Raw genomic sequence first — 17,780 nt, 5'->3', positions numbered from 1 at the left:
TTAACACTCTTCAAATCGGAAAGATGCTTTGACAACATTGTCAGTAGAGAGGTCGATGTAAATATAAAAGTGGGTCCAAAAAAGATTTGTACAGTGGTACCTCTACTTACGAATGCTTCTACGTACTTACAAATTTCAGGTTACAAAACATTTGATATACAAATGACTGTTCCTATATACGAAAACACGATCCAAGTTATGAAATCCCCCAAAATGACAATACATTTCCTGCATTTGTCATTTTATTTTGAAATGGTCACGGTAGCGTTGTGTCCTGCTTGACAAACTCCCTACACTCTGCTGGCTTCCCATTGGCTGTCTCTCCACAACAACTATTTTTTTTTTTTTGAGAGTGGTTATACACATAAATTATTTTCTGTGATTTTTTGTGTTTCTCATATCTTTCATACAAAATTCCTAAATTTTTAAGGGTTTAGTACAAGGGTGTCATCGATTTCATGTGGGCCGGACCATTTTAGATATAATATTTAGATTTTTTTTATAAATGGATTAAAAGAACTGGATTAAAATCCCTGAATATTGAGTTTTTTTATAGATCTAAAACAATGTTTTTTTTTAGCTTTTTTTAAATATATGTTTAGATTTTAAAAAACGATTTTTGAACTAAAAACATAGAAAAAATGGATTAAAAAATTACAATTATTGATTTAAAAGGGGGAAAATCAGGAAATTTAATATACATCTATACTCTTCATTTTAATTTGATCCTAAAACAGAAACTCACCACTCATGATTTACTTTCCCGGGCCACACAAAATGATGCGGCGGCCCAGATTCGGCCCCCGGGCCGCCACTTTCACACATGTGGCTTAGTATATAGTTTTTTTGAGAACCGTGTAACGAATGAGAGAATTTACATATTTAATACTGCACTATATACGAAAAATCCAAGTTTAGAAACAAGTTCTGGCAGCAGTCATTTTCTGTCAGTCCCTCTCAGTTCAATGACATTGAACTATGATTATTTACTCCAAGCCCTTGTAAGCATTCTTTTAAATAAATAAAAAAGAAATTGATCAGGACTCGTAGAATATTGTCTTCCAATTGTACCCGGCTTACTCACTTGATCATGATAAAATCCTGCAGTTGAGCAGAGATGCCAAGAAACTTGCAGTGATTGGTGATGTAGCTGATGTTTGTCAGTATTACTTTCTTTTTATAGGTTTCTCCCACTTCAAAGTCCTGAAAAAGATGTTAAACGATATAACCACGGCGCTTTAAAAATAGTGTGGTGATTTTATTGATTTATGCTATACCTTGAATAGGATGACTTCTGGCTTACTGGTAAAAGAGGGCCCCTTTATCTGTTTTCCCCCGCCTTTTTTGGGCGTTACTCGGCGCTTTGGACAGACCACTGCAGGTTTTCCTTGGACATCTGGTGGTGTAAATGTTTTCTTCACATTCAAAGGGAGCTGAAAGTACACAAGAATGAACTGGGTGGTGAAATGATACTTACCGCAGGTTTGCCTCCCCCTTATAATTTTGGACCGGACGATTCGCCGAAAGACGTTTCACGACGGACGTTTGGCTGACGGACAGTTCGCCGAACGGACGTTTCGCCGAAACGGGATTCGCGCGCTCACCCCACCCCCGGATCGTGTGTGTACACGTTTTTCAACCTCGGCCCGCGGGCCATATACGGCCCGTTACAGATAACATTCATTTAGGAATAAAAAGGGCATGTACTGCCCCCCGCTGGACATATTTCTAAATACAAGTACATACCACAATGTGCTGCCAATTTTTTATATTTTTTATTTTATCCTGGCGTTTAAAGTAGTAGCCATTTGGACACGCAATGTGTTAAAGCTGGGGATTGATGTCTGAGACTGAGAACAAACAACACTAGAAGACTTATGTGAAATTCTAAGTGCATTGGACAGACTAGAGGGCTTAGAGAACAATACCTGAAAATGCCATGGAACACACTTTAACTTCTAGTTTAAATTTAAATAATTTCCCATTATTTTAGGAAATATATATTAAAAATGATTTGCTGAGAACCTTAATTCAAAGATTAATCTCAACGTTTTCTATGCTGGTGTAAGTTTTCTGGTGTAGGATTTCTGGATTTACAATTTCATTACAGTAGTACTTACTGTTACTACTACTTTATTTTCTCTATTTCTTCTGTCACGTACTGTTCTGCGTGATCTCCAAATGGCTACTACTTTAAACGCAAGGATAAAATAAATAAAAATATAAAAAATTGGCAGCACATTGTAGTACATACTTGTATTTAGAAATATGTCCAGCAGGGGGCAGTACATGCCCTTGTTATTCCTAAATGAATGTTATCTGTAACGGGCCGTATATGGCCCGCGGACCGAGGTTGAAAAACGTGTACACACACGAGCCGGGGGCGGGGCGAGCGCACAAATCCCGTTTCGGCGAAACGTCCGTTCGGCGAACTGTCCGTCGGCCAAACGTCTTTCGGCGAATCGTCCGAGTACCGTTTATTTTGACTTCCCGTTGTGACTAATGTAGTAAGTTACTTTTATGGTGGAGTCCTGGTTTCATTTTTGTTAAATATTTCACAAATAAAGCTGTACACAGAATCTTTAACATTCACTTCAAGTAGTTAGAGAGAAATATGAAAAATGTGATGGTTTCATCTATTTGGAGAGATTATTAAAATAGCAGTATTTGATCATCTGGCCGCCATTAATGTATCAATTCACGGGCAGGCATCTAAAGGCGAGCTGATCTATTACCCGTCATTAACGATGCCGAGGCGGTGCTTTGATGAGGGTACGAGTCGGGTCTGTAAGATCACTTACACTCCACTTGCCGCCCCGCTCGGGCCTCGGAGCTGCACGGTGGCTCGCTTCGAGGCATCAAAGGCACCAGCAAAATGAGAAGTGATGCCTGTCGCCCTATATTTCATGTGTGGGTTGCTGGATGAGCTCGAGAGCCAACACACCTCCGTAGCAGCCAGCTCAAAGTTACACTGTGCTTAGTGCCTCAAAGCTGGCTTTGAGCAAAGCAATTCATCCTGCAGCCCGGTATGGTTCAACACGCTTAGAAATTCTGGGAGGTCATTTTGATGATTTTCTTCCAAATACATGAAAAGTTTTCGAAAATGAGTTCTGAAAACATGGGTGCAAGCTGAGAACAAGTGACATCTGAATGTCTCAGTTATAGGCAGAAACTCTATTGGTCTGTTTTTTTTTAAGTTTTTGTTTTAGGTGGGGTTTAAAATGCCAGCTTTTGTCGGCATGAGATGAGGCCTTATTTTGTCATTGCTTTTTCTGGCTCTATTCATACAGAAATAGCCATTTTTCTATTTTAGCAAGGACCAATACCACAATGCCTTTAATATGTGCATTTCCTGGATCCCACAATATATAAAAAAAACATGGTGACGCTATTTAAACTACCGTATTTATTCGAGTATAATGCGCAAAATTTTGTACCAAAAAACTGAAGCAAAGTTTGGGTCCTTTTAGCAAGGACCAATCCCACAATGCCTTTAATATGTGCATTTCCTGGATCCCACAATATATCAAAAAATGGTGACGTTATTTAAACTACCGTATTTATTCGAGTATAACGCGCAAAATGTTGTACCAAAAACTGAAGAAAAGTTCGGGTGCTTTTAGCAAGGACCAATACCACAATTCCTTTAATATGCGCATTTCCTGGATCCCACAATATATCAAAAAATGGTGACGTTATTTAAACTACCGTATTTATTCGAGTATAACGCGCAAAATGTTGTACCAAAAACTGAAGAAAAGTTCGGGTGCTTTTAGCAAGGACCAATACCACAATTCCTTTAATATGCGCATTTCCTGGATCCCACAGTATATCAAAAAACATGGTGACATTATTTAAACTACCGTATTTATTCGAGTATAATGCGCAAAATTTTGACCCAAAAACTGAAGCAAAGTTTGGGTCCTTTTAGCAAGGACCAATCCCACAATGCCTTTAATATGTGCATTTCCTGGATCCCACAATATATCAAAAAATGGTGACGTTATTTAAACTACCGTATTTATTCGAGTATAACGCGCAAAATGTTGTACCAAAAACTGAAGAAAAGTTCGGGTGCTTTTAGCAAGGACCAATACCACAATTCCTTTAATATGCGCATTTCCTGGATCCCACAGTATATCAAAAAACATGGTGACATTATTTAAACTACCGTATTTATTCGAGTATAAGCATGTGTGATTGACAGCTAGCTCGGACACGCTCACACAATGCTCGAACTGAGAGGACCATGCATTAATTTTTTTACTCACTCAAATTTACCAGGGTTATTAATAACCGTCTTTACTTCCCCCAAATCGAACAATTTAATTATTTTAACTTGACCTTACTGGACCTTTTTAACACCACACTGTACTGCTATTTTTGGGGATTACGCTGCAGCGAAATCCTCCAATCTTTTGCCATTGTTTTGTTTGTTTCACCTTGTAACTTTGGTCCCACAGCCCACAGAACTCGGGCTCTTCCAGGCTATCGGGGAGGCTCAGATGCTGCATTTCCTTTTCGATGATGTCTTCTTGGAACTCGGAATCCGAAGAGGAGCCACTCGCACTTAAGTTTCTTAACTGACGGGAGCAAGAAAACAGTTTTCAGTCTTTGTGCTGTGATTTCACACAACTTGCATCAGTCATTAACGGATTCTCCTCACTGTTGTCTCTCTCTCAGTGCCTGATGGGTGTACTGAATCCAGGTAACGTAACAGCCTTTCTCTTATCCTGCCCGGGGAAAGGATTTTTTGACCGGTTTTGGTTTTTGGCGGTGATGCCTGCTGGGCTTTTCTGTTCTTCACCAGGTGTTCCTCAAGGAGCTTGTCCACTATCTCTACTCTCCTCGCCTTTTGTTTTTCCTTGAATTCCCTGCGGAGAGGATAGCGACGGCGCGGGATTATACAGAAATGGGGTCATGTCTACCTTAACACGCAGCGAGAGAAAACACCTACACACTGTTCCACGACGTGGGAGTTAAGAACATGCGTGTGGGAGAGTGGCAAAGAAGGAAATACGGAAGTGGATTAGGGCCACTGAAGAAGAAAAAAAAGGTGGCCAATAGTCTGACGTTAAAGTCAGAATTCTGAGAATCAAATCAGAATTCATAAATTAAACCCAGGATTTTGTATTGGTGCACTTTCGGCGACCTTGGCTGGGGCAACAAAGCTAAGACGCATTGTCAAATCAAATCAAAAAGCCTTTATTGTCATCATACACAGCTGCGTATAACAAAATTGGTGAACATTAGCAGCAATGCTTGAACCAATAAACATAGCTAACTTTAAGAAATGTACTGCGTTGTTGGCAGGATTCGAACCTGCGAGGGGAGACCCCAATGGATTTCTAGTCCATCGCCTTAACCACTCGGCCACAACAACTCCCTTGTTTTGATTCCAATGCCATTGACTTGGACAGCTTTCCCGCATGCTAACCATTTAACAGCAGTATATTTTACTGCAGTTTAGCCCCCCAAAAACAACCCAATTCGTTGGTCACACGTCATTTATCACTTGTTCAAAGCAGCCTTGAAGAGAATATTCAGATTAAAACAAGAGAATCGACGATTTACCGACTGCTCCATTTCTTCTATGGATTCAATTATTTCAGTTCACAGTTTGATACTGGCTATCGGCGAAATGGGATTAAAATGGAGTTTACGGACAAATAGGCTTAAGGACAGTTTTTTTTCCACATCCATCAGGACTCTAAACTTGCGGTAGCACGACACACAATCCCTTCTGTGTAATAACTTCGTGGTGAGGTAACATGAAAAGACGTTGGGCGGTGATCTGCCTCCTACTGGCTGACTGAAGGTAAGTGAGAAACAGTAAGTGATCCGCTCGGGAAGTGATTCGATGTATCCATCACGGCAGAATGCCAACGAGTCTGAAATTATCACTTATTTGGGCCTTTTGCCGGGAAAGCGCACCTTATGGAGAAGCACTACCAATTTCGTCAAACGCAAATGCTGGGTATGATGACAATTAGGCTTTTGTCGAGTCAATGATGATGACAAAGCCTATGTCCAATTATTATTATTATTAAAACATTTTTTGTGCCTATTTGATCTATTTTACAAAGAAAAAACTATCGGTAGTGGCTGAGCGAAATCCAATCAAAAGAATTACCGTATTTTGCCGTTTAATATACCCGGGTATATTTAATGATTTTAGTTTTTTTGAGCCTCCCGTTTGTGCGCCATTTAATATACCCCTGCCGTTTTATATGTATTAAACGGGAACTCAGCTTTTTTGGCAAGGTATGGTGTTCATGGGGGCATAAATCTAGATACTTAAGTTCATTAAAATTCCAAGTCAGACTTTATTCAGCAGTAAGTAGTTTTAGTCTGCAAAACGTTGAAGCACCCCGTCACGGCATAAAGAGTGCGTAGTGGATTGTACCTTCCCGTTTGTGCGCCATTTAATAAACCCCTGCCATTTAATATACCCGGGTATATTAAATGGGGGGGGGGGTATATTACACAGCAAAATACGGTACGTGAAGTAATGGGCCTTTAAAGTCAGAATTCTGAGAATACAGTACATTTCTGAAAAATGAAGTCAGAACTAAAGTGAGAATCTTGTTTTTTCCAGTGGCCCTAATCGCGTTACCAGAAGTTTCGTCGAAAGACGTTTGGTCCCCGGATGTTTGGTCGACCGGACGTTTGGTCGACCGGACGTTTGGTCGACCGGACGTTTGGTCGACCGGACGTTTGGTCACCCGGTCGTTTGGTAGAACAGACGTTTGGTAGAACAGACGTTTGGTAGAACAGACGTTTGGTAGAACCGACGTTTGGTCGCCAAACGTCTTTCGACGAAAACGTCCGAGTGCCCCCTAATCGTCTTCCATATAGAAAGTGGCAGTCTAATTCTGGGCCAGATATTGTTTCTAATTAGTGAAAATTAAAATGTCACAAAAAAATATACTAACTAGGTATTTTTATGGTGTGTATTTATTTGTTTCTTGGACAGTTTGTGGAAATTGTGTGATGGGAAAAGAGTCTTGTTTTTCTAAACTCTCAAGAGAACAGGATTGGCAGGAGAGGACTCACTCTTGCTTTCGTTTCATTTCCTCATCTCGTTTTTGTTGGTATATGTGCCTGGTGCTGTTGATGCCCTGGGCATGCATGGCTTCTTTCAGGCGCTTTTCTTGCCGTTCTTTCTTCAGGGAGTTTGCCTGGGCTCGGCTTTGTCTGACGCGCAAGTTTTCCTAAAGAAACAGCACGAGCAACACCAAAATAAACTGGGATATGCATACAGACTTATACACATTTTATAGGTAAAACCTTATTTCTTTTTGTACCAAAGTTAGGACCATCGGTGGGATGGAGAAGTTTAATTTAAAAAAAATGGAATTACAAACTCTCCTCTCTGCCAGTGGTCCCAGGACCATAAGGTTTTGATTAAACCAGGGGAGTCAAACGTGCGCCCCCCGGGCCAGAATTGGCACACTAGGAGTTTGGATATGGCCCGCAGGGTTGTTCTGTCTAACGGGTACTTGGTAACTCATTCATACTGTACGGACAGAATTAAATGCTTCCATTTTTTGGGGAGTTTTGTGATCAAGTGCGTGCGCTACAGCACTTTGCTCAATTTCCAATTTGTTCATGCGTCCCCTGAGGTCAAAATGTCCGCCAATTAGTTCATAAGGAAACTTAAAATACCTCAAAATCAACAGTCACCTGGAAAGCCCCAAACGAACTAGAGCACAGGTGTCAAACTGGCGGCCCGGGGGCCAAATCTGGCCCGCCGTATCATTTTGTGTGGCCCGGGAAAGTAAATCATGAGTGCCGACTGATCTGTTTTAGGATCAAATTAAAATGAAGAATATAGATGTATATTAAATTTCCTGATTTTCCCCCTTTTAAATCAATAATTGTAATTTTTTTATCATTTTTTTCTGTGTTTTTAGTTCAAAAATCATTTTGTAAAATCTAAAAATATATTAAAAAAAAGCTAAAATAAACATTGTTTTAGATCTATAAAAACTGAATATTCAGGTCTTTTAATCCAGTTCTTTATCCATGTATAAAAAAAATCTAAATATTATAGCTAAAATGGTCCGGCCCACATGAAATTGAGTTGACGTTAACGTGGCCTCAGAGGCATCTGGGAAAGTCCCTCAAAATGAATAGGAAATGATCCCAAAATGTATCAGAAGCGACCTGTAGGTACCGTAAAATGGAAGTGGAAAAAAATGATATAAAATTAACTCTGCTATTGACCAAGATATGAGTCAAATTCACTTAAACTAGTTGTGGATGCTCATCTTTCAGTGCCATCAAGTGAACTTTTTGGGGTAAAACTAAACTAGTCCCGCCCACATAAGGTCTAGTTGGCATGAATGCAGCCCGTTAACCAAACCAATGAAACAGTTCTAAATGAAGAGTATTTTATTCTATTTTTTTTAACTCAAGGACCAGAGTTGGGCAGCCCTTTGCTAAGGAATTGGGGTGGTTTTAAGGATTTGGGGTGCTTACTTGGGTTGCTTCAATGTTGGATTTGAGTAATTTGACTGCTTGTATTCTCTTTTGCATGGACTCTCTCTTCATCTGCTCTCGCTCAGTCTCTTGCTGCTGCATCCTAAATGAAGAGGACAGCCACAAGGGTAATGCAAATACACCGCCGCGTCCCCCATGTCCTTCATACCAGAAGGTGGCAAGCTAGCAGTACAGACTCCTCTCTCTTCATACCGATTTTCAATTACCTTCTGATGGTTTCCTTCAAGTACTTTGCCCCTTTTTCTCGGTTTGCACCAACATCTTCAGCTTTTTTCTGGCTCAGAATAACTGGTTTCTCTGGCATCTCGACAGTTTTCCTGTTATAACATGCATGTATATAAAAATGTGAATTGACTTTTCGGTTTTATTGTTACCTTCCACTGTATTTTAAATATATACATCAGTAGGACATCATTACAGTATACATACTATACACTAGATCACTGGTGTCAAAGTAGCGGCCCGGGGGCCAAATCTGGCCCACCAGATCATTTTGTGCGGCCCGAGAAAGTAAATCATGAGTGCCAACGTTCTGTTTTATGATCAAATTCAAATGAAGATTATAGATGTATAGGGAGTATTTCCCATGTTTGCTCATTTTAAATCAATAATTGCAGATGATTTGTACAAACTTGAATGTCCAAAAATTATCTATCGATCAGCACGATTGAAAAAGCTGTAAATTTATTAATCAATTAATTTTGGCAGCCTGGTTGGAAGACATAGTGGCCCTCCGGATGAAATCGAAACTACGTGGCCCGCAACAAAAAAATGAGTTTGACACCCCTGCACTAGATAGACATATACTCCAGTGTCACATCTATATTTTAAAATATTTTTTCCTCTCCAAGGTGCGACTTATAGTACGAAAAATACTGTATCCCTATCCATATCTAGAATCAAATGCAAATTCTGTTATTAATACTAGAGTACTATATAATTCCGGTATTAATACTATAATTAGCATTAGTACTAATACTAGAAAAGCATCAGCACTAGCTATTTCAAAACACATTTTGAAAATCATCACACATATAAGCCTTACCCTTGAAATTGCCTTAAAATCGTTGAATTTAACAATTTCTCTCGTATAAGCCGCCCCTTGATTCACAATTTTCACCCCCATATTCATGGTTTTAATAGGGAGTACAAATGTGTTACTTTGGAGGGAAAATCTCCAGGGTGCGACTTATAGTACGAAAAATACTGTATGCCTATCCATATCTAGAAACAAATGCAAATTCTATTATTAATACTAGTGTACTTTATAATTCCGGTATTAATACTATAATTAGCATTAGTACTAATACTAGAAAAGCATTAATACTAGATATTTCAAAAAACATTTTGGAAATCATCACACAAGTCGTACCCTTGAAATTGCCTTAAAATCGTTGAATTTTACAATTTCTCTCATATAAGACACCCCTTGATTCACAATTTTCACCTCCAGATTCATGGTTTAAATGGAGTACAAATGTATTACTTTGAAGGAAAAATCTTAAGAAAAATCATCGCACGTGGTATTTCTGAGATACTTTATGAATCCAAAGGATTGTCGGCTGGATTGCATATTACAAAAGGGTGTTGCTTGCACGTAGACAAATTCAAAAAGGAAGTCATGTGACCAGTACAACCAGGAAGTGTGTCCGTAGCGGTCTAGTTTGTCATCTCTAGGTAAGATGGCGGCGCCCTGAGCAAGCAATGGCAGGCACAGAAAGTTAGTTTTTTCACATTTTATGCAACATACATTTTTTTTTCTTGAATTTCATCCATAGACGTCAAAATAAATGTCTTGCGTTATGCCGTTTCGTCCTTGTCACCTTGCAGTTTCATGCATGTCAAGTCTAATTTGTGCGCATATAAGCCGTACCCTGGATTCAGTCATCATTTTTTTGAGCGGCAAAAAGTGAGCGAAGGATCCCATGGAGCCAAAACGAGAAAGATACCAACTTTTTGAGCTGTTGTGTCTTTCGCTGCAACATTTGACTGTTGTTTATCTCCTGCTCCAGCCTTTTCACTGCATTCTGGGCTTTGTGGACTTGGAAGATTCGCTCCTCCTTTTGCACCTCTTGCCTCAGCACGGAGAATTTGCCAATCTCCAACTCAAACTGTTTCAGTTGTAATCTGAAGGTCAGGTAAAAATATGTTCAAGCTTTTGTCTACAACCAAGATGGGAAAAAGGACACAACAAAAGAATAGCTATAATATGAATACGCGTTCATTTTGTTTTTGCTTCTTTATAACTGTGTCCGACATTCAACAGTGTTTACGTGTAGTGTGCTAACAGTTAATCCCATCAAGAAGTCATTTCCAAAAGGATTTCTTTCCTGCTGGGAGAAATGTTATTCCAAACCATAAAGAGTGTTTGTTGTTATACAAGAGTATAACAATTCCCCTAATTGTAAGAGCGGATATTTTTTCCAAATCTTGTCAATACCTAATTAGGCAATGTGGATGGTTTGATATTTTTAAAAAACAAACTGAGGTAAACTCAGTTCTGCGGTGGAATACATTAACATCTTTGCCACGGTTACCGCACAAGAAGGTTGAATTTAGTAAGATTAAAACTTAAGTGTGTGTATAGTAATGTGAGTAGGTGGTGAATTAGAACAATTAAAAAAATGTTTTTCTATTGTAATATCCTGTTTTTGGTGTTTTTTTCTGAGGGTGGGAACGAATCAATTTGTATTTAGTTATTTTCTATGGGGAAAACATGCTTTGAGATATGAATATAAATTGACATACGAGCTCGGTCCCGGAACGCATTAAGCTCGTATCTCACGGTACTACTGTAGTGTCCTGCTCAGTATGTTTGCATAATAAACAAAATGCAAGGTACCGTCTGACCGTGACCGGACGTTTGGTCGCCGGTCTTTTGGTCGCCGGTCTTTTGGTCGCCGGTCTTTTGGTCGCCGGTCTTTTGGTCGCCGGTCTTTTGGTCGGTCTTTTGGTCGCCAGTCTTTTGGTCGCCAGTCTTTTGGTCGCGGTCTTTTGGTCGCGGTCTTTTGATCGCGGTCTTTTGGTCGCGGTCTTTTGGTCGCGGTCTTTTGGTCGCGGTCTTTTGGTCGCAGTCTTTTGGTCGCCCTGACCGCGACAACGGGCGACCAAAAGACCGGCGACCAAAAGACTGACGACCAAAACACCGGCGACAAAACAAGGTAAAACAACACGGTCTACGCATCAATAAAAGCCAACAATGGCCATGAGCAGTTTCACTGAGCCGACGTGTAAGTGTAGAAGAGTTTGTATGTACATGCGTTGTCTCTTTAAGAAGCTACATCCGTCAGGCTCTTAACAAGTTCTCCAACAAAAAACAATAAAAGTCTGGGAAATTTGGAGCTTTTCTTTAGCCTAATAATAAAAATAGGGCATTAAGTATGACTAAATAATAATTTGCAGTTTGTATTTAGGGAATTTGAGCAACAATTTTAAATGGTAATTATCAATAACCTTCCGGGCGACCAAACATCCGGTGACCAAAAGTCCGGCGACCAAACGGCCGAGTACCCCGTCTGACTATGTCGGACGGCACTTTTTTGAGGTTCCTCTATTTCTATGGCTCCATCTGTGGTGGCAGCCACCGACTGTTCGCAACAGTGGTTGACTTCATCTCTGCCAAAATCCCATTTTCCCCAAGGAGACTCACTCTTGTTGCCTCAGCTCACTGTCGGTGTGGGCTTCAATCTCTTCTTCCCTCTGCAGCTCGTAACACACGTTCTTATGCTGAGCCCGCAAACGAATCACGGCCACGCTGCAGAGCGAGATCAACGGCCAAGGCATTACAGTCAAGAAAAAACATGTTTTAATGTCATGTGACATTACACGGTGATAGACAATAATCCTCAAAATTCAAATCTTATCATTTGTGATGAACCAACTTGTTTTCTGCTGCTTTCTGATGTCGTATTTCTCGCTCCAAGACGTCCCGTTGCTCATGTAGAGTTTCGATGCTCTGACGTAAGACGTCAAGGTCCTCTCTGGAAATGGAAACAAACACGAGACCAGATGGACAGCTTGCAAGTGTTGACAGAGAGAGCAAAATCCCCAAAAGCCAATCGGAAGCATTCAATTCCAGGATTGTACAATACATAAATAGAGGATCAGTGCAGAAAAAAATCTTCAGATGGTCATGAAAAGAAAATGATGACACATGGCATGTGATAAGAGCCTTAGATGGGTTAAAAGCGGAGTGTGCTCTCGTACCAGTTCATGTTTGATTAGAGTGCAATGTAGCGCCATGATGACTTTGAAAGGTTTTGGTGGGTAAAAAAAGGCACATTTGTTGGCTACTGCATGATCAGATGGACGTAAAAGAAATGAAAAATTGATATTTTTTGAAAACATTTTTTGTCACAACCTGAAAATTCCCTTGCAAAGATCCAATTGAGATTCATGGAAAGCAGGGCCGGTTTTTGCTATGGGCCATGTGGGCGATGCCCCAGGGTGCACGAGAGTCGTCAAGAAAACTTTTTTCCACAATTGTATTACTAGTTATCTTAATTCGTTCCGGGACTGAGCTCTTTTTGCACCGGTGAATCGTAACATAACATAAACAAATTTAAATGAACTTGGATTACGATGCAGACACACTCCAAAATAAGTTGAATCTAACCTTACACTAAACTTAATTCTAATTTTGTATTCAAGTTTGATACCTTTCTTCTCCCGGGTTGGCTCTATTTGCCCCGCCTCCACCCTCACGTTCGCTATGGATGGGCTGTTTGCTTTTGTATTCCCGTCAAAATATTCCAAAAATGATGCATGCAAATGTCCTCACAATAGGATAACGCACGACCACTTGCCAACGAGAAGTAGTATTCTCTCGATCGCTCCGCCATTCGCACTGACTAACGGGAAAAAAACACTGAAAAAATGCAAGGCTCCGCCCAGTGCTCGTAGAGACATTACACGAGAGAGTTGCGAGGGGAAAGACAGTGGCCATGATGTTCTTATGAGCAGCCTCTCGTGTTCGCTGTCTGCTCGTATGTCAAAATTTGGCTCTTATCTCAAGATAAATATTTGCTCAAAATTTTACTCGTATCTCAAATTGCTCGTATGTCGAGGTACCACTGTATATGTTCATTAACATGAAAAGGACTATGTTCATTAATGTGTGCCGTCCTTCAAAAAATAAATCAAACTCAATGAAAGCAACGTAGTCAGTGTAATTGCATGTGTTATTTGATTGAATCTGGTTGGCCATTTCTGCCATTTTTTTTTTGAATTTAACAATTGAGTCACTTGATTCTGATTGTTGAAAGCTCTGGACATTCGCAGTTATGCTACGCATGAATATATTCGACGGGTTACATGACATTTGGGAGGTTATGTAGTATTGTTGCTGCTGAGGCACACAAATGTCCTCCCAATAGGATAACGCACGACCAATTGCCAACGCGAAGTCATAAATACTCCTCGTATTAGCGATCGCTCCGCCATTCGCACTGACTAACGGGAGAAAACCCCCTGAAAAAAATGCAACGCTCCGCCCAGTGCTCGTAGATATCTGTTATACACGAAAGAGATGTGGCAAAAAAGACAGTGCGCTAAAATCACAAACACCCTCTTATGTCTTGGCCACCTGGCTTTCTCGTATCTCGAAATTTGTCTCATATCTAGAGATAATTATTTGCTCGAAATTTTACTCGTATCTCGAAATGCTCGCATGTCGGGGTGCTCGTATGTTGAGGAACCACTGGATTGTAATATTTTCACATGGTCTCAAAAGTACTAGTAGATAATAGATGTCTTTGTATTTTTTCAGACATGTGTATGATACATATAATGCGCTAGTTATGAGCAAATGGGGGAACAGAACATGAGCAAACCTGGCTTTCAACAAGGAATGCTCCTTCTGTTTCTGGAAGTTGTCCAGCTGGTACAAGTTCCTTCTCAGCTTGAACATCCGTGCTGTCGCTGCAAATGTCCTCTGCTTCTCGTCGCCAGGCTCAGCTGCAAGGTCATCGTCACTATTTTCCCTTTTCAGAAGGTAACATTTGAAAATTTTAATGGCAACTGTCTTTGGGGAAACTTTATTTTTTTTGGATCATGTTCAAAATGACTTACTCAGACAACTCTTCTAGCCATTCTAGATCAGGAAGCTCCTTTGGTTCTTCTTCTTCTATGTCGTCCAACAGAAAATCATCCTCGTCCTTGACTTGGGAAACAAATGAATATGGAATGCGAATATATTTTTATATATGCGACAATGGACTGTTTACGGATTTGCATGCGTGTGGGTTAATATAACCAACGCTCGTAAAGTAGTCATTATTTACGATGAGGTCTATCAATGTCGTTTACATTGTATACTACTGAAAGCAATATTTAATTTTTTTAAAAAGCAGCAAATGTGCGTTCATACAATCCATGATAAGTGCAAACAAACACGGCAATGCTAATTGAAATGCTAAATAAAACAAAATGATGATTTAAAAACGTTCTCAATTTACCGTAAATCCCTGTAAATAAAACATATTTAATCTCTATCACTTCTAAACCAGCGCAAATAATTATAATGAGCAAAAAAAAAACACACAAAAACAAAATAACAATGTGGAGAAAAGCGGAAATAAAAGCCAATATTTGGACGCCCTTTTATGAATGTACTATTTTAGCCAATCAAATGCAGCTATGCTAAACAGCAAGCCTTTCCTCCTGACTTTATTAATGACTTTATCATATCTAATAATTATTATTATCTCAATTGTTTAAAATTGCTCCAAAATATAACAAGATGCAAATCTTATTTCATTATTTACTACTTTTTATTAATTTATTTAGTATTATATTTTATGTATTATGATTTCTTTATTGCTTTGTTTATTTGTCAGTTTGTTTGTTGTTGTTATTTGTGCACTTTGGGCTGAAGCTTTAAATCTCATTATACTTGTATCATGACAATAAAAGTGTATTCATGTCATATTTGCGTTTTATGAAAGTATCACTCACCATCAGTGTATTCATCAGAGCTAAATTGGTAGGGTGTCGGTTCACAGGTATCAGACGTCGGATCCGATTCACATCCATCGTCCAGCTCCTCCATGTTTCCTTCTGAATGAATAGTTTAGTAGTAGCAATTGGTCAAATCAACTGCAATTGTTTTTGTTTTGCCCATGTCGCCATAACATCAGAAGCAACTAAGTTGTTTCAAGGCATGATAATATGACATTTTTGGCAGCGTCAACATGACATTTCCTCGTGGGCTATGCAAATGTTGATTCACAAACAAAAAAACAACAACAAAAAACAGTTACCTCCCTTGGCCTGTTCGTTCTTCAATCCTCACGGCCTTCTCTCTATTTTATGACTGTCCGTCGGTCAAAGAATCCGGGATGTTTGTGTGTTTCCTAGGCAACCCCAGAAGCAGGAAGTCAACAAACCTCTTGTCTTCAAAGGAAACACAAGAAGCTCCTCACTGCTGTTTTGTTGAATTGAATTGAATGCTTTTGTTGTCATTATACAAGTATAATGAGATTGGAAGCTTTCACCACGTCGCACAAATAACAGACAAATAGGTAATCAATAAATAAGAAATAAATAAGTAGTCCAAGTGAGATCAGCAGAGCGAAGCGGAGTTGTTCTGTCTGAAGTCCAGGGTGAGTTCCATGTTTTGGAGACGTTCAGCGCACCACTCGATGAGTCTTAATAACAAACAAACAAACAAACAAACAAACAAACAAACAAACAAACAAACACATAATGATAAATAAATCATCAATAAATTGTAATAGATAAATAAGTGGTCAACATAATAAATAAGTAGTATATTAGTAGTAGTCAATGTGGATAAGTGGTGGTGTTGTAGAATTTGAATTGTTTTTGTATTTTTAGTTTGGTATTGCATTGATAATCTTGTGTGTATATATATATATATATTTTTTTTTATTTTTTTCTATTTTTTTTTTCAAACTTTATTTATATTTTAATTTTGTAAAAAAATTATATTAACATTTATTGCTGTATTCAAGAACCAATTAGTGGTATATAAGTAGTAGTCAATGTCGATAAGTGGTGGAGTTGTAGAATTTGAATTATTTTTGTATTTTTTGTTTGGTATTGCATTGATAATCATGTGTATATATATATTTTTTTATTTTTTTCTATTTTTTTTTATTTTTTTATATTTTAATTTAAAATATATATATTAACATGTATTGCTGTATTCAAGAACCAATTGTGTGAGAGGAAAAAAAGATGAAACACTTTTATAAATATATATAGTTTTTTTATGCAGGGCATTGTTTTATATTAAAAAAAACGAAGATTTTCTGGACTAAAAGCCCCACTTTTTTATAGTTTGGCTTTTTTCTCTGACCACGACAGCCAGTTGTTTTAATTTTTTAGGATCAAGTTATCTAAAAAACTTATGTTAAAAGATGCCTATTCAGTTTTTCTCCATTTTACTATTGTTACTTTAACATATGTTTGTTCTTGTTTTCTAATAAAATAAAATACCCTCCTAAAAGTGTGCCTTATTTGCGACTTATAGTCCGAAAAACACAGTAAAGTTGTAAAATGAAGAACAAAAGGCTCAATAGGCATCAGTTAACATAAGTTTTTCAGAATATTATTAAAATAAAATTAAAAAACAGGCTTTCGGTGGTCAGAGAGGAAAAAATACATAACACTAATTGGAATACACAGTCCAAATAAAAATACAGTCTTTCTTCAGTTTGCATCAAATAATGCCTCATTCCCAAAATGGATTGAGAATTTCAACACATAAATTCCCTCCCTTCGCCAACACTGCCAATGTCATACTGCAATGTTATTGCTCCTATTTCTAAAGGAACATTCAGCAAAAAATGTCTGGAAGGGTTCAGAAAGAATGATAAATGTGTGAGCTATGCAAAATCCTTTGTCACACATGCCAGATACTGTCCCTATCTGATCAAGCTGCACTGGGAAAAGGCATTGACGGTGCATTCTAGCCGATCACTATTCAAGGCAAGGGAGTTAGAAAGAAACCTTAAAATGCCCCAAAATCATCAGGAAATAGCCTGAAAATCAGTAGATAATGACCCACGAATGGGAAGAAACCCATAAATTCCCCAAACCAATAGTAAATGATCCAAAATTTACAGGAAATGACGTTTAAGTCTCCTAAAGTGACACAAAATTGACTTTGAAATTGATAGTCACGTCTTGTTAGGGTTTTGGATGGAGGTGTGTGTGTGTGTGTGTGTGTTTGCTTTTCACCTCTTGTGCTTTCCTTCCTCTTGTAACCAGCTGCTTATGATTTGTTAATCAACCCTTGTCTGTCTATTTAA

General features: G+C 38.7%; 1 protein-coding gene and 1 non-coding gene across 13 annotated transcripts in view; both read right to left on the bottom strand.

Annotated features, from left to right (window-relative positions):
• Positions 1 to 17,780, bottom strand: part of cfap74 (cilia and flagella associated protein 74) — a 184,420-nt gene that overhangs the window by 66,088 nt on the left and 100,552 nt on the right. For 11 of the 12 annotated variants that reach the window (XM_077614077.1, XM_077614095.1, XM_077614123.1 and 8 more), the window contains 14 exons: positions 15,765 to 16,151; positions 15,460 to 15,561; positions 14,575 to 14,665; positions 14,337 to 14,486; positions 12,387 to 12,485; positions 12,155 to 12,259; positions 10,459 to 10,632; positions 8,712 to 8,822; positions 8,485 to 8,587; positions 7,057 to 7,214; positions 4,667 to 4,874; positions 4,443 to 4,583; positions 1,278 to 1,433; positions 1,085 to 1,203 (listed from right to left, as the gene is read on the bottom strand). In XM_077614077.1, coding sequence (XP_077470203.1) covers positions 1,085 to 1,203; positions 1,278 to 1,433; positions 4,443 to 4,583; positions 4,667 to 4,874; positions 7,057 to 7,214; positions 8,485 to 8,587; positions 8,712 to 8,822; positions 10,459 to 10,632; positions 12,155 to 12,259; positions 12,387 to 12,485; positions 14,337 to 14,486; positions 14,575 to 14,665; positions 15,460 to 15,553 — 1,709 coding nt within the window. In that variant the 5' untranslated portion in view covers positions 15,554 to 15,561; positions 15,765 to 16,151. The remainder of the gene's footprint in view (positions 1 to 1,084; positions 1,204 to 1,277; positions 1,434 to 4,442; positions 4,584 to 4,666; positions 4,875 to 7,056; positions 7,215 to 8,484; positions 8,588 to 8,711; positions 8,823 to 10,458; positions 10,633 to 12,154; positions 12,260 to 12,386; positions 12,486 to 14,336; positions 14,487 to 14,574; positions 14,666 to 15,459; positions 15,562 to 15,764; positions 16,152 to 17,780) is intronic. The other variant, XM_077614163.1, reaches the window with a different exon arrangement.
• Positions 5,302 to 5,383, bottom strand: trnas-aga (transfer RNA serine (anticodon AGA)). Its single transcript has one exon. It is a non-coding gene; the product is annotated as a tRNA-Ser (tRNA).

Source organism: Stigmatopora argus, chromosome 1, assembly GCF_051989625.1.
Source record: "Stigmatopora argus isolate UIUO_Sarg chromosome 1, RoL_Sarg_1.0, whole genome shotgun sequence".
NCBI classification, from domain to species: domain Eukaryota; kingdom Metazoa; phylum Chordata; class Actinopteri; order Syngnathiformes; family Syngnathidae; genus Stigmatopora; species Stigmatopora argus.
The sequence above is the reverse complement of the archived record's forward strand: the minus strand, read 5'-3'. Positions and strand labels throughout refer to the sequence as shown.